Source organism: Sphaeramia orbicularis, chromosome 3 (genome assembly GCF_902148855.1).
Source record: "Sphaeramia orbicularis chromosome 3, fSphaOr1.1, whole genome shotgun sequence".
NCBI lineage: Eukaryota > Metazoa > Chordata > Actinopteri > Kurtiformes > Apogonidae > Sphaeramia > Sphaeramia orbicularis.
This window is the reverse complement of record NC_043959.1, coordinates 15616641-15632132: the sequence shown is the minus strand read 5'-3', so window position 1 is coordinate 15632132 and position 15492 is coordinate 15616641. Positions and strand designations below refer to the sequence as shown.

The 15492-nt window shown below is 44.1% G+C and overlaps 1 protein-coding gene across 1 annotated transcript in view; it reads right to left on the bottom strand.

Annotated features, from left to right (window-relative positions):
- LOC115413478 (mucin-2-like) overlaps window positions 1-15492 on the bottom strand; it is a 48790-nt gene that overhangs the window by 9999 nt on the left and 23299 nt on the right. Inside the window, exons 30-34 of the mRNA XM_030126348.1 lie at window positions 3389-14497; window positions 2873-2995; window positions 2730-2809; window positions 2436-2607; window positions 480-727 (exon numbers count right to left, since the gene is read on the bottom strand). Of these exons, the coding sequence (XP_029982208.1) occupies window positions 480-727; window positions 2436-2607; window positions 2730-2809; window positions 2873-2995; window positions 3389-14497 (11732 nt within the window). The remainder of the gene's footprint in view (window positions 1-479; window positions 728-2435; window positions 2608-2729; window positions 2810-2872; window positions 2996-3388; window positions 14498-15492) is intronic.

Sequence of the window (15492 nt, the reverse complement as noted above, 5' to 3'; positions counted from 1 at the left end):
ATAAGAATGATAGGATTTACTAAACTGAAAATTAGGCTACGTTTAAAGGCAGCTGGTATCTGGCAAAACGGAGATTTTTCTCTGTGCCTGTCGTTTACACAACAATGATGGCCATGCCCACCGAAAACGATGATTTCTAAAAACTCTGGCCAATGTGGAGATTTTGGCAAATGTTCATTTTCACGTTTGCATCTAAACAGAGGGAAACAGAGGTCTGGGATGGACGTCATAGTTTTCGACGGAAAAACATTTGCGTCACATGTGCGAAGTAACATTTTGTTGTGATTCTTTTCGGGATTCTGATGACCACACTGCCATCTACAGGCTCGTGGAAACCAAGATTTTTCTGAAAACAATCACATGTGCAGAAGTTTTAGGTTTTTTTTTTAACAGACAGGGGGAAATATCCATTTTCCAAAACACCTACATGTAAACATAGCCTTAAAAAAATAAAAATAATGTCTTGAAACACCACGTACCTCGTTGGCTGTTTGTCCTTTGGCCTGCTGCTGTTTCAGGACTATTACAAAGGACTTATACTCAATTCTGAGACTGAGGGGACAAGGGACAGTGCTTAGAGGATTACAGGCGTCTCTATTTACTATAATAGTCAAATGGTGTTTTGTGATAATCTCTTTGACCAGGTAGTAGGAGCAGTTCTCATTGAAATCGTATGACGTTCCATCAAATGTCAGGTAGTGGGATCCACCCCAAACATTGCACACACCTGCAACAAGAGGAGAATCAAGTGTAAAACAACAGCACACGACCTCTAACATATACAGACGATGTTTAAAAGTAACAAGATAAAGGGTCGAAAAGAATGAACTCTTCAACAATATTCCTTTTTTTAGCTGCAAATGTATCTAACCTTTGTGTTATTAAACTTTCTAAAGCCAAAACAATAAATAGCAGCATTTTTGTTTCTTTTCAGACTCTACATTTACACTGAGCAAAATAGAACTGCCTCATGTAGTATTTGTGTAACGCCAGCTGCACCACCCCAAAAGAGCTCATGATGTCTTCTAACTATAAAACATGGTTAATTCTCTTGTTTTACAAACAAACTTTTTGTACATGTCTGCAAGTTAGCACTTTAGTTGGTGATCCAGTGATTCCACCCACAACACAGGCCACGGTTACAACCTCGTCAACAGGAAACCAACGGTTGACTCAACATGTTGAGTGATGATGTTTCAGTTGGTCCCCATTGTGTCCACCTGAATGTCCCTGAACACCAGACGCCACTGTCAAGTTCTAATCAACACTAGTCTGTACCACACTGGTCCCTTTTCCATTGTCCATCTGAGCTGAACTTTCCCCATATGTCCTAAATGTGTTCAAAATAGAAGTGTGTAATGTTGGTTTTTCCATTCAATCCCAAATGTGCTGATTAGTTTCTTTCTTCTGGTAGATGTCAGTAGAAGTCATTCCATAAATATGAACAGAAATCTGTGTTGTTTTGAATCTAGAATGCTCATTGCCCCTCTATATCCAACTAAATTCTAAAATGATGTGATTTCCTGGTGTGTCCACACATACCCACACATGTTTGGTTTAAACTCTTCTTCTCTTGTTCTAACATCCATCAACATCTGTTAGTTTTAGTCATGTGACTCTAGTTGGACTCAAAGGTCTTTCCATTACAGTTTTGTGTCATATACCAATTTAACTACAAAAAAACACCTCTAACAACAACAACTATTCAGTTTTGGTGAAATTCTCACTTTTCCATTTGGCAAATTTTTGTGTGCAAGTTATATTCACACAATTTGATGGTCAATTAAAAAGAGATTATTGATCAACTAAATAAATTGTGTTTGATTTAATGGATTGTGCATCACCTACTGCTGTTAAAAATGTAAAGTGTCACATGGGGTGTTTATATTTTTGCTCAGTGTATTGACCTAAACTGCATTTAATCATTGAATTTTTACCCAAAAATTCCAAACCACTGTCAAGCTCTTCAATGTTACAGGCCAAATATGCAAGGGTGACTGCACTAAGAAAGAACGTCACGAGTACAAGTGGCCAAAATTAGTTTCCTTCACAGGGTGGGCTGGTTCAGCCTTAGAGATAGGGGGAGGAGCCTGGACATCCAGGAGGGACTCAGAGTAGAGCCACTGCTCCTCCACGTCCAGAGGAACCAGTTGAGGTGCTTCGGGCATCGAGTGAGAATGCCTCCCAGACGCCTCCCTGGGGAGGTGTTTCGGGCATGTCCAACCGGGAGGAGACCTCAGAGCCTACCTGGGACGCGCTGGAGGAATTACATGTTTGGTCTGGCCTGAGAACACCTCAGGATTCCCCTCGAAGAGCTGGTGGAAGTGGCTGGGGAGGAGGCTGTCTGGGCTCCTCTACTGAGGCTGCTGCCCCCGCTGCCCAGACCCGGATATGAGGAAGACAATGAAGGGACTGTACTAAGATTTTCAACTTACATTCACACTGATAATGGAAGCAGCATCCTGTATCGTCATAGACCTTTACAGCTTGGCGCCCATTAGCGCAGATCGGTTGTTGTACTGTGGGACATGGAGTTGGGGTCTCGATGACAACACCATCGGTACAAGTAGCTGTGGTGCAGTTGTTTACCTTCCAGGATTCTCCATTCTGAATGAGGATAGAGAAACATTAGTGGAGCAGTTGATGCATAAAAACCACTGTAGAAGTTTAAGGTTACACACACAGGCCCAGTGATACTCCTCAACCAAAATGTCTCCAGTAAATCATACCTTTCTTGGAGGAGAAACATGAGTGCAGTCAAGGGTGTTTGCAGAAGGGGTCGTTGAGAAAGACGTAGGAGTGGTTGTGGTGGGAGGAGCCGAGGTTGAAGTCTCAGATTTTGTAGTGATGACAACTGAAACCGTTGAACTCTGGGTAGTGCTGGGTATTGGTGTTGTTGGACATGGGACAAAGCGTGTCTCAACTTTGCAAGATAAGTTGCAGTAAGCATAGACACACCACCCTAAGCCATCAGTGACATTATAAACCTGGTCCCCTGTGAAATGAAGAGTTGACTTAGTTCAAATACAGAAGAGCGAGATGTACGACACTAATGGTATCACAATCCAGAGGACAGTTGTTATTCTGTAAATCACATGACAAGCACAAGTACTCGCTGTCACTGATGTAGACAATGGTTGGTTTCACTATACCATGATACAGAATTGTGTCATGTTAATATATTGTTTATATGGCCAATATTTGCATGTAATGTGTTAATGGAAATAATACAATTTTCTGTTACTAGGGTTCATGATAATAAACATAATAAATAAATATGAAACATGTTGAGGCTCAAAAATTAGAACAAAATCACTCATTTATTATTGGATTAGATTACCATAAAATTATTTCTACATGAGAAAATGTTGAAATGAAGAAAACTTACCAGGGAGATATGAGGTTCCGTTAACAACACATTTGCATATTGTTGTGGTGGTGGAGAGCAGTGAAGAAGTTGAAGCCACTGTGGTCCTGGTTGATCCAGTAGTGTAGAAGCTACTTGTGTAAAAACCAGTGGTACCTGGAAGTGTCTGTGTTATTGGACCAATAGACGTGGTAGCTGTGGGTGGTAATTCGGTTGAAGTCAATATAGTGGTTGTGTTCACGATTTGAGGCCTTGTAATGACAGTTGTTGTCGTCTGTGGCGTTTCTGTAACAACAACAGGTGTTTCTGCACTTGTTGTTGTGACCCCAAGTACTGCAGTTGTAGTTTCCACCACAGGTGTGGTAGAGGTTGTGACAGGCCCAGTGGTAACTACCTTGGGTGGTTTTGTTGTGGAGACCTGGACTGTTGTTTCTTCCAGTGTAGTTGTTTCAAAATGTTTGGTTGTAGTTTCCTGTGTTGTTGGTCCTTTGGTTGATGTGGTTGAGACAGAAGGTTTCGATGTTACAACAGGTGTTTCTACACTTGTTGTTGTGACCCCAGGTACTTCAGTTGTAGTTTCAACAACAGCTGTGGTAGAGGTTGTGACAGGCCCAGTGGTCACTACCTTAGGTGGTTTTGTTGTGGAGACCTGGACTGTTGTTTCTTCCAAAGTGGTTGTTTCAACATGTTTGGTTGTAGTTTCCTGTGTTATTGGTCCTTTGGTTGATGTGGTTGAGACAGAAGGTTTCGATGTTACAACAGGTGTTTCTGCACTTGTTGTTGTGACCCCAGGTACTGTAGTTGTAGTTTCAACAACAACTGTGGTAGAGGTTGTGACAGGCCCAGTGGTCACTACCTTGGGTGGTTTTGTTGTGGAGACCTGGACTGTTGTTTCTTCCAGTGTAGATGTTTCAACATGTTTGGTTGTAGTTTCCTGTGTTGTTGGTCCTTTGGTTGATGTGGTTGAGACTGAAGGTTTTGAGGTTACAACAGGTGTTTCTGCACTTGTTGTGACCCCAGGTACTGTAGTTGTAGTTTCAACAACAACTGTGGTAGAGGTTGTGACAGGCCCAGTGGTAACTACCTTGGGTGGTTTTGTTGTGGAGACCTGGACTGTTGTTTCTTCCAGTGTTGTTGTTTCAACATGTTTGGTTGTAGTTTCCTGTGTTGTTGGTCCTTTGGTTGATGTGGTTGAGAAAGAAGGTTTCGATGTTACAACAGGTGTTTCTGCACTTGTTGTTGTGACCCCAGGTACTGCAGTTGTAGTTTCAACAACAACTGTGGTAGAGGTGGTGACAGGCCCAGTGGTCACTACCTTGGGTGGTTTTGTTGTGGAGACCTGGACTGTTGTTTCTTCCAAAGTGGTTGTTTCAACATGTTTGGTTGTAGTTTCCTGTGTTGTTGGTCCTTTGGTTGATGTGGTTGAGACAGAAGGTTTCGATGTTACAACAGGTGTTTCTGCACTTGTTGTTGTGACCCCAGGTACTGTAGTTGTAGTTTCAACAACAGCTGTGGTAGAGGTTGTGACAGGCCCAGTGGTAACTACCTTGGGTGGTTTTGTTGTGGAGACCTGGACTGTTGTTTCTTCCAGTGTAGATGTTTCAACATGTTTGGTTGTAGTTTCCTGTGTTGTTGGTCCTTTGGTTGATGTGGTTGAGACTGAAGGTTTTGAGGTTACAACAGGGGTTTCTGCACTTGTTGTTGTGACCCCAGGTACTGTAGTTGTAGTTTCAAAAACAGCTGTGGTAGAGGTTGTGACAGGCCCAGTGGTCACTACCTTGGGTGGTTTTGTTGTGGAGACCTGGACTGTTGTTTCTTCCAGTGTAGATGTTTCAACATGTTTGGTTGTAGTTTCCTGTGTTGTTGGTCCTTTGGTTGATGTGGTTGAGACAGAAGGTTTTGAGGTTACAACAGGTGTTTCTGCACTTGTTGTTGTGACCCCAGGTACTGTAGTTGTAGTTTCAAAAACAACTGTGGTAGAGGTTGTGACAGGCCCAGTGGTAACTACCTTGGGTGGTTTTGTTGTGGAGACCTGGACTGTTGTTTCTTCCAGTGTTGTTGTTTCAACATGTTTGGTTGTAGTTTCCTGTGTTGTTGGTCCTTTGGTTGATGTGGTTGAGACAGAAGGTTTCGATGTTACAACAGGTGTTTCTGCACTTGTTGTTGTGACCCCAGGTACTGCAGTTGTAGTTTCAACAACAACTGTGGTAGAGGTGGTGACAGGCCCAGTGGTCACTACTTTAGGTGGTTTTGTTGTGGAGACCTGGACTGTTGTTTCTTCCAAAGTGGTTGTTTCAACATGTTTGGTTGTAGTTTCCTGTGTTGTTGGTCCTTTGGTTGATGTGGTTGAGACAGAAGGTTTTGAGGTTACAACAGGTGTTTCTGCACTTGTGGTTGTGACCCCAGGTACTGCAGTTGTAGTTTCAACAACAACTGTGGTAGAGGTGGTGACAGGCCCAGTGGTCACTACCTTAGGTGGTTTTGTTGTGGAGACCTGGACTGTTGTTTCTTCCAGTGTAGTTGTTTCAACATGTTTGGTTGTAGTTTCCTGTGTTGTTGGTCCTTTGGTTGATGTGGTTGAGACAGAAGGTTTCGATGTTACAACAGGTGTTTCTGCACTTGTTGTTGTGACCCCAGGTACTGTAGTTGTAGTTTCAACAACAGCTGTGGTAGAGGTTGTGACAGGCCCAGTGGTAACTACCTTAGGTGGTTTTGTTGTGGAGACCTGGACTGTTGTTTCTTCCAGTGTAGTTGTTTCAACATGTTTGGTTGTAGTTTCCTGTGTTGTTGGTCCTTTGGTTGATGTGGTTGAGACAGAAGGTTTCGATGTTACAACAGGTGTTTCTGCACTTGTTGTTGTGACCCCAGGTACTGTAGTTGTAGTTTCAACAACAACTGTGGTAGAGGTTGTGACAGGCCCAGTGGTAACTACCTTGGGTGGTTTTGTTGTGGAGACCTGGACTGTTGTTTCTTCCAGTGTTGTTGTTTCAACATGTTTGGTTGTAGTTTCCTGTGTTGTTGGTCCTTTGGTTGATGTGGTTGAGACAGAAGGTTTCGATGTTACAACAGGTGTTTCTGCACTTGTTGTTGTGACCCCAGGTACTGTAGTTGTAGTTTCAACAACAGCTGTGGTAGAGGTTGTGACAGGCCCAGTGGTAACTACCTTGGGTGGTTTTGTTGTGGAGACCTGGACTGTTGTTTCTTCCAGTGTAGATGTTTCAACATGTTTGGTTGTAGTTTCCTGTGTTGTTGGTCCTTTGGTTGATGTGGTTGAGACTGAAGGTTTTGAGGTTACAACAGGGGTTTCTGCACTTGTTGTTGTGACCCCAGGTACTGTAGTTGTAGTTTCAACAACAGCTGTGGTAGAGGTTGTGACAGGCCCAGTGGTAACTACCTTAGGTGGTTTTGTTGTGGAGACCTGGACTGTTGTTTCTTCCAGTGTTGTTGTTTCAACATGTTTGGTTGTAGTTTCCTGTGTTGTTGGTCCTTTGGTTGATGTGGTTGAGAAAGAAGGTTTCGATGTTACAACAGGTGTTTCTGCACTTGTTGTTGTGACCCCAGGTACTGTAGTTGTAGTTTCAACAACAGCTGTGGTAGAGGTTGTGACAGGCCCAGTGGTAACTACCTTGGGTGGTTTTGTTGTGGAGACCTGGACTGTTGTTTCTTCCAGTGTAGATGTTTCAACATGTTTGGTTGTAGTTTCCTGTGTTGTTGGTCCTTTGGTTGATGTGGTTGAGACTGAAGGTTTTGAGGTTACAACAGGGGTTTCTGCACTTGTTGTTGTGACCCCAGGTACTGTAGTTGTAGTTTCAACAACAGCTGTGGTAGAGGTTGTGACAGGCCCAGTGGTAACTACCTTAGGTGGTTTTGTTGTGGAGACCTGGACTGTTGTTTCTTCCAGTGTAGTTGTTTCAACATGTTTGGTTGTAGTTTCCTGTGTTGTTGGTCCTTTGGTTGATGTGGTTGAGACAGAAGGTTTCGATGTTATGACAGGTGTTTCTGCACTTGTTGTTGTGACCCCAGGTACTGTAGTTGTAGTTTCAACAACAACTGTGGTAGAGGTTGTGACAGGCCCAGTGGTAACTACCTTGGGTGGTTTTGTTGTGGAGACCTGGACTGTTGTTTCTTCCAGTGTTGTTGTTTCAACATGTTTGGTTGTAGTTTCCTGTGTTGTTGGTCCTTTGGTTGATGTGGTTGAGAAAGAAGGTTTCGATGTTACAACAGGTGTTTCTGCACTTGTTGTTGTGACCCCAGGTACTGCAGTTGTAGTTTCAACAACAACTGTGGTAGAGGTGGTGACAGGCCCAGTGGTCACTACCTTAGGTGGTTTTGTTGTGGAGACCTGGACTGTTGTTTCTTCCAGTGTAGTTGTTTCAACATGTTTGGTTGTAGTTTCCTGTGTTGTTGGTCCTTTGGTTGATGTGGTTGAGACTGAAGGTTTCGATGTTACAACAGGTGTTTCTGCACTTGTTGTTGTGACCCCAGGTACTGTAGTTGTAGTTTCAACAACAGCTGTGGTAGAGGTTGTGACAGGCCCAGTGGTAACTACCTTGGGTGGTTTTGTTGTGGAGACCTGGACTGTTGTTTCTTCCAGTGTAGATGTTTCAACATGTTTGGTTGTAGTTTCCTGTGTTGTTGGTCCTTTGGTTGATGTGGTTGAGACTGAAGGTTTTGAGGTTACAACAGGGGTTTCTGCACTTGTTGTTGTGACCCCAGGTACTGTAGTTGTAGTTTCAACAACAGCTGTGGTAGAGGTTGTGACAGGCCCAGTGGTAACTACCTTAGGTGGTTTTGTTGTGGAGACCTGGACTGTTGTTTCTTCCAGTGTAGTTGTTTCAACATGTTTGGTTGTAGTTTCCTGTGTTGTTGGTCCTTTGGTTGATGTGGTTGAGACAGAAGGTTTCGATGTTACAACAGGTGTTTCTGCACTTGTTGTTGTGACCCCAGGTACTGCAGTTGTAGTTTCAACAACAACTGTGGTAGAGGTGGTGACAGGCCCAGTGGTCACTACCTTAGGTGGTTTTGTTGTGGAGACCTGGACTGTTGTTTCTTCCAGTGTAGTTGTTTCAACATGTTTGGTTGTAGTTTCCTGTGTTGTTGGTCCTTTGGTTGATGTGGTTGAGACAGAAGGTTTCGATGTTACAACAGGTGTTTCTGCACTTGTGGTTGTGACCCCAGGTACTGCAGTTGTAGTTTCCACCACAGGTGTGGTAGAGGTTGTGAAAGGCCCAGTGGTCACTACCTTAGGTGGTTTTGTTGTGGAGACCTGGACTGTTGTTTCTTCCAGTGTAGTTGTTTCAACATGTTTGGTTGTAGTTTCCTGTGTTGTTGGTCCTTTGGTTGATGTGGTTGAGACAGAAGGTTTCGATGTTACAAAAGGTGTTTCTGCACTTGTTGTTGTGACCCCAGGTACTGCAGTTGTAGTTTCAACAACAACTGTGGTAGAGGTGGTGACAGGCCCAGTGGTCACTACCTTAGGTGGTTTTGTTGTGGAGACCTGGACTGTTGTTTCTTCCAGTGTAGTTGTTTCAACATGTTTGGTTGTAGTTTCCTGTGTTGTTGGTCCTTTGGTTGATGTGGTTGAGACAGAAGGTTTCGATGTTACAACAGGTGTTTCTGCACTTGTGGTTGTGACCCCAGGTACTGTAGTTGTAGTTTCCACCACAGGTGTGGTAGAGGTTGTGAAAGGCCCAGTGGTAACTACCTTGGGTGGTTTTGTTGTGGAGACCTGGACTGTTGTTTCTTCCAGTGTAGTTGTTTCAACATGTTTGGTTGTAGTTTCCTGTGTTGTTGGTCCTTTGGTTGATGTGGTTGAGACAGAAGGTTTCGATGTTATGACAGGTGTTTCTGCACTTGTTGTTGTGACCCCAGGTACTGTAGTTGTAGTTTCAACAAAAGCTGTGGTAGAGGTTGTGACAGGCCCAGTGGTAACTACTTTAGGTGGTTTTGTTGTGGAGACCTGGACTGTTGTTTCTTCCAAAGTGGTTGTTTCAACATGTTTGGTTGTAGTTTCCTGTGTTGTTGGTCCTTTGGTTGATGTGGTTGAGACAGAAGGTTTCGATGTTACAACAGGTGTTTCTGCACTTGTTGTTGTGACCCCAGGTACTGCAGTTGTAGTTTCAACAACAACTGTGGTAGAGGTGGTGACAGGCCCAGTGGTCACTACCTTAGGTGGTTTTGTTGTGGAGACCTGGACTGTTGTTTCTTCCAGTGTAGTTGTTTCAACATGTTTGGTTGTAGTTTCCTGTGTTGTTGGTCCTTTGGTTGATGTGGTTGAGACAGAAGGTTTCGATGTTACAACAGGTGTTTCTGCACTTGTTGTTGTGACCCCAGGTACTGTAGTTGTAGTTTCAACAACAGCTGTGGTAGAGGTTGTGAAAGGCCCAGTGGTAACTACCTTAGGTGGTTTTGTTGTGGAGACCTGGACTGTTGTTTCTTCCAGTGTAGTTGTTTCAACATGTTTGGTTGTAGTTTCCTGTGTTGTTGGTCCTTTGGTTGATGTGGTTGAGACAGAAGGTTTTGAGGTTACAACAGGTGTTTCTGCACTTGTGGTTGTGACCCCAGGTACTGTAGTTGTAGTTTCCACCACAGGTGTGGTAGAGGTTGTGACAGGCCCAGTGGTAACTACCTTGGGTGGTTTTGTTGTGGAGACCTGGACTGTTGTTTCTTCCAGTGTAGTTGTTTCAACATGTTTGGTTGTAGTTTCCTGTGTTGTTGGTCCTTTGGTTGATGTGGTTGAGACAGAAGGTTTCGATGTTACAACAGGTGTTTCTGCACTTGTTGTTGTGACCCCAGGTACTGCAGTTGTAGTTTCAACAACAACTGTGGTAGAGGTGGTGACAGGCCCAGTGGTCACTACCTTAGGTGGTTTTGTTGTGGAGACCTGGACTGTTGTTTCTTCCAAAGTGGTTGTTTCAACATGTTTGGTTGTAGTTTCCTGTGTTGTTGGTCCTTTGGTTGATGTGGTTGAGACAGAAGGTTTCGATGTTACAACAGGTGTTTCTGCACTTGTGGTTGTGACCCCAGGTACTGTAGTTGTAGTTTCAACAACAGCTGTGGTAGAGGTTGTGACAGGCCCAGTGGTCACTACCTTGGGTGGTTTTGTTGTGGAGACCTGGACTGTTGTTTCTTCCAGTGTAGATGTTTCAACATGTTTGGTTGTAGTTTCCTGTGTTGTTGGTCCTTTGGTTGATGTGGTTGAGACTGAAGGTTTTGAGGTTACAACAGGTGTTTCTGCACTTGTTGTTGTGACCCCAGGTACTGTAGTTGTAGTTTCAACAACAACTGTGGTAGAGGTTGTGACAGGCCCAGTGGTAACTACCTTGGGTGGTTTTGTTGTGGAGACCTGGACTGTTGTTTCTTCCAGTGTTGTTGTTTCAACATGTTTGGTTGTAGTTTCCTGTGTTGTTGGTCCTTTGGTTGATGTGGTTGAGAAAGAAGGTTTCGATGTTACAACAGGTGTTTCTGCACTTGTTGTTGTGACCCCAGGTACTGCAGTTGTAGTTTCAACAACAACTGTGGTAGAGGTGGTGACAGGCCCAGTGGTCACTACTTTAGGTGGTTTTGTTGTGGAGACCTGGACTGTTGTTTCTTCCAAAGTGGTTGTTTCAACATGTTTGGTTGTAGTTTCCTGTGTTGTTGGTCCTTTGGTTGATGTGGTTGAGACAGAAGGTTTCGATGTTACAACAGGTGTTTCTGCACTTGTTGTTGTGACCCCAGGTACTGCAGTTGTAGTTTCAACAACAACTGTGGTAGAGGTTGTGACAGGCCCAGTGGTAACTACTTTGGGTGGTTGTGTTGTGGAGACCTGGACTGTTGTTTCTTCCAAAGTGGTTGTTTCAACATGTTTGGTTGTAGTTTCCTGTGTTGTTGGTCCTTTGGTTGATGTGGTTGAGACAGAAGGTTTTGATGTTACAACAGGTGTTTCTGCACTTGTGGTTGTGACCCCAGGTACTGTAGTTGTAGTTTCCACCACAGGTGTGGTAGAGGTTGTGACAGGCCCAGTGGTAACTACTTTGGGTGGTTGTGTTGTGGAGACCTGGACTGTTGTTTTTTCCAAAGTGGTTGTTTCAACATGTTTGGTTGTAGTTTCCTGTGTTGTTGGTCCTTTCGTTGATGTGGTTGAGACAGAAGGTTTCGATGTTACAACAGGTGTTTCTGCACTTGTTGTTGTGACCCCAGGTACTGCAGTTGTAGTTTCAACAACAACTGTGGTAGAGGTGGTGACAGGCCCAGAGGTCACTACCTTAGGTGGTTTTGTTGTGGAGACCTGGACTGTTGTTTCTTCCAGTGTAGTTGTTTCAACATGTTTGGTTGTAGTTTCCTGTGTTGTTGGTCCTTTGGTTGATGTGGTTGAGACAGAAGGTTTCGATGTTACAACAGGTGTTTCTTCACTTGTTGTTGTGACCCCAGGTACTGTAGTTGTAGTTTCAACAACAGCTGTGGTAGAGGTTGTGAAAGGCCCAGTGGTAACTACCTTTGGTGGTTTTGTTGTGGAGACCTGGACTGTTGTTTCTTCCAGTGTAGTTGTTTCAACATGTTTGGTTGTAGTTTCCTGTGTTGTTGGTCCTTTGGTTGATGTGGTTGAGACAGAAGGTTTCGATGTTACAACAGGTGTTTCTGCACTTGTTGTTGTGACCCCAGGTACTGTAGTTGTAGTTTCCACCACAGGTGTGGTAGAGGTTGTGACAGGCCCAGTGGTAACTACCTTGGGTGGTTTTGTTGTGGAGACCTGGACTGTTGTTTCTTCCAGTGTAGTTGTTTCAACATGTTTGGTTGTAGTTTCCTGTGTTGTTGGTCCTTTGGTTGATGTGGTTGAGACAGAAGGTTTCGATGTTACAACAGGTGTTTCTGCACTTGTTGTTGTGACCCCAGGTACTGCAGTTGTAGTTTCAACAACAACTGTGGTAGAGGTGGTGACAGGCCCAGTGGTCACTACCTTAGGTGGTTTTGTTGTGGAGACCTGGACTGTTGTTTCTTCCAAAGTGGTTGTTTCAACATGTTTGGTTGTAGTTTCCTGTGTTGTTGGTCCTTTGGTTGATGTGGTTGAGACAGAAGGTTTCGATGTTACAACAGGTGTTTCTGCACTTGTGGTTGTGACCCCAGGTACTGTAGTTGTAGTTTCAACAACAGCTGTGGTAGAGGTTGTGACAGGCCCAGTGGTCACTACCTTGGGTGGTTTTGTTGTGGAGACCTGGACTGTTGTTTCTTCCAGTGTAGATGTTTCAACATGTTTGGTTGTAGTTTCCTGTGTTGTTGGTCCTTTGGTTGATGTGGTTGAGACTGAAGGTTTTGAGGTTACAACAGGTGTTTCTGCACTTGTTGTTGTGACCCCAGGTACTGTAGTTGTAGTTTCAACAACAACTGTGGTAGAGGTTGTGACAGGCCCAGTGGTAACTACCTTGGGTGGTTTTGTTGTGGAGACCTGGACTGTTGTTTCTTCCAGTGTTGTTGTTTCAACATGTTTGGTTGTAGTTTCCTGTGTTGTTGGTCCTTTGGTTGATGTGGTTGAGAAAGAAGGTTTCGATGTTACAACAGGTGTTTCTGCACTTGTTGTTGTGACCCCAGGTACTGCAGTTGTAGTTTCAACAACAACTGTGGTAGAGGTGGTGACAGGCCCAGTGGTCACTACTTTAGGTGGTTTTGTTGTGGAGACCTGGACTGTTGTTTCTTCCAAAGTGGTTGTTTCAACATGTTTGGTTGTAGTTTCCTGTGTTGTTGGTCCTTTGGTTGATGTGGTTGAGACAGAAGGTTTCGATGTTACAACAGGTGTTTCTGCACTTGTTGTTGTGACCCCAGGTACTGCAGTTGTAGTTTCAACAACAACTGTGGTAGAGGTGGTGACAGGCCCAGTGGTCACTACCTTAGGTGGTTTTGTTGTGGAGACCTGGACTGTTGTTTCTTCCAAAGTGGTTGTTTCAACATGTTTGGTTGTAGTTTCCTGTGTTGTTGGTCCTTTGGTTGATGTGGTTGAGACAGAAGGTTTTGATGTTACAACAGGTGTTTCTGCACTTGTGGTTGTGACCCCAGGTACTGTAGTTGTAGTTTCCACCACAGGTGTGGTAGAGGTTGTGACAGGCCCAGTGGTAACTACTTTGGGTGGTTGTGTTGTGGAGACCTGGACTGTTGTTTTTTCCAAAGTGGTTGTTTCAACATGTTTGGTTGTAGTTTCCTGTGTTGTTGGTCCTTTCGTTGATGTGGTTGAGACAGAAGGTTTCGATGTTACAACAGGTGTTTCTGCACTTGTTGTTGTGACCCCAGGTACTGCAGTTGTAGTTTCAACAACAACTGTGGTAGAGGTGGTGACAGGCCCAGAGGTCACTACCTTAGGTGGTTTTGTTGTGGAGACCTGGACTGTTGTTTCTTCCAGTGTAGTTGTTTCAACATGTTTGGTTGTAGTTTCCTGTGTTGTTGGTCCTTTGGTTGATGTGGTTGAGACAGAAGGTTTCGATGTTACAACAGGTGTTTCTTCACTTGTTGTTGTGACCCCAGGTACTGTAGTTGTAGTTTCAACAACAGCTGTGGTAGAGGTTGTGAAAGGCCCAGTGGTAACTACCTTGGGTGGTTTTGTTGTGGAGACCTGTACTGTTGTTTCTTCCAGTGTAGTTGTTTCAACATGTTTGGTTGTAGTTTCCTGTGTTGTTGGTCCTTTGGTTGATGTGGTTGAGACAGAAGGTTTCGATGTTATGACAGGTGTTTCTGCACTTGTTGTTGTGACCCCAGGTACTGCAGTTGTAGTTTCAACAAAAGCTGTGGTAGAGGTTGTGACAGGCCCAGTGGTCACTACTTTAGGTGGTTTTGTTGTGGAGACCTGGACTGTTGTTTCTTCCAAAGTGGTTGTTTCAACATGTTTGGTTGTAGTTTCCTGTGTTGTTGGTCCTTTGGTTGATGTGGTTGAGACAGAAGGTTTCGATGTTACAACAGGTGTTTCTGCACTTGTTGTTGTGACCCCAGGTACTGTAGTTGTAGTTTCAACAACAGCTGTGGTAGAGGTTGTGACAGGCCCAGTGGTCACTACCTTGGGTGGTTTTGTTGTGGAGACCTGGACTGTTGTTTCTTCCAAAGTGGTTGTTTCAACATGTTTGGTTGTAGTTTCCTGTGTTGTTGGTCCTTTGGTTGATGTGGTTGAGACTGAAGGTTTTGAGGTTACAACAGGGGTTTCTGCACTTGTTGTTGTGACCCCAGGTACTGTAGTTGTAGTTTCCACCACAGCTGTGGTAGAGGTTGTGACAGGCCCAGTGGTAACTACCTTGGGTGGTTTTGTTGTGGAGACCTGGACTGTTGTTTCTTCCAGTGTAGTTGTTTCAACATGTTTGGTTGTAGTTTCCTGTGTTGTTGGTCCTTTGGTTGATGTGGTTGAGACCGAAGGTTTCGACGTAACGACAGGTGTTTCTGCACTTGTTGTTGTGACCCCAGGTACTGTAGTTGTAGTTTCAACAACAGCTGTGGTAGAGGTTGTGACAGGCCCAGTGGTAACTACCTTTGGTGGTTTTGTTGTGGAGACCTGGACTGTTGTTTCTTCTAGTGTAGTTGTTTCAACATGTTTGGTTGTAGTTTCCTGTGTTGTTGGTCCTTTGGTTGATGTGGTTGAGACAGAAGGTTTCGATGTTACAACAGGTGTTTCTGCACTTGTTGTTGTGACCCCAGGTACTGTAGTTGTAGTTTCAACAATAACTGTGGTAGAGGTTGTGACAGGCCCAGTGGTAACTACCTTGGGTGGTTTTGTTGTGGAGACCTGGACTGTTGTTTCTTCCAGTTTAGTTGTTTCAACATGTTTGGTTGTAGTTTCCTGTGTTGTTGGTCCTTTGGTTGATGTGGTTGAGACAGAAGGTTTCGATGTTATGACAGGTGTTTCTGCTCTTGTTGTTGTGACCCCAGGTACTGTAGTTGTAGTTTCAACAACAGCTGTGGTAGAGGTTGTGACAGGCCCAGTGGTAACTACCTTAGGTGGTTTTGTTGTGGAGACCTGGACTGTTGTTTCTTCCAGTGTAGATGTTTCAACATGTTTGGTTGTAGTTTCCTGTGTTGTTGGTCCTTTGGTTGATGTGGTTGAGACAGAAGGTTTCGATGTTATGACAGGTGTTTCTGCACTTGTTGTTGTGACCCCAGGTAGTGTAGTTGTAGTT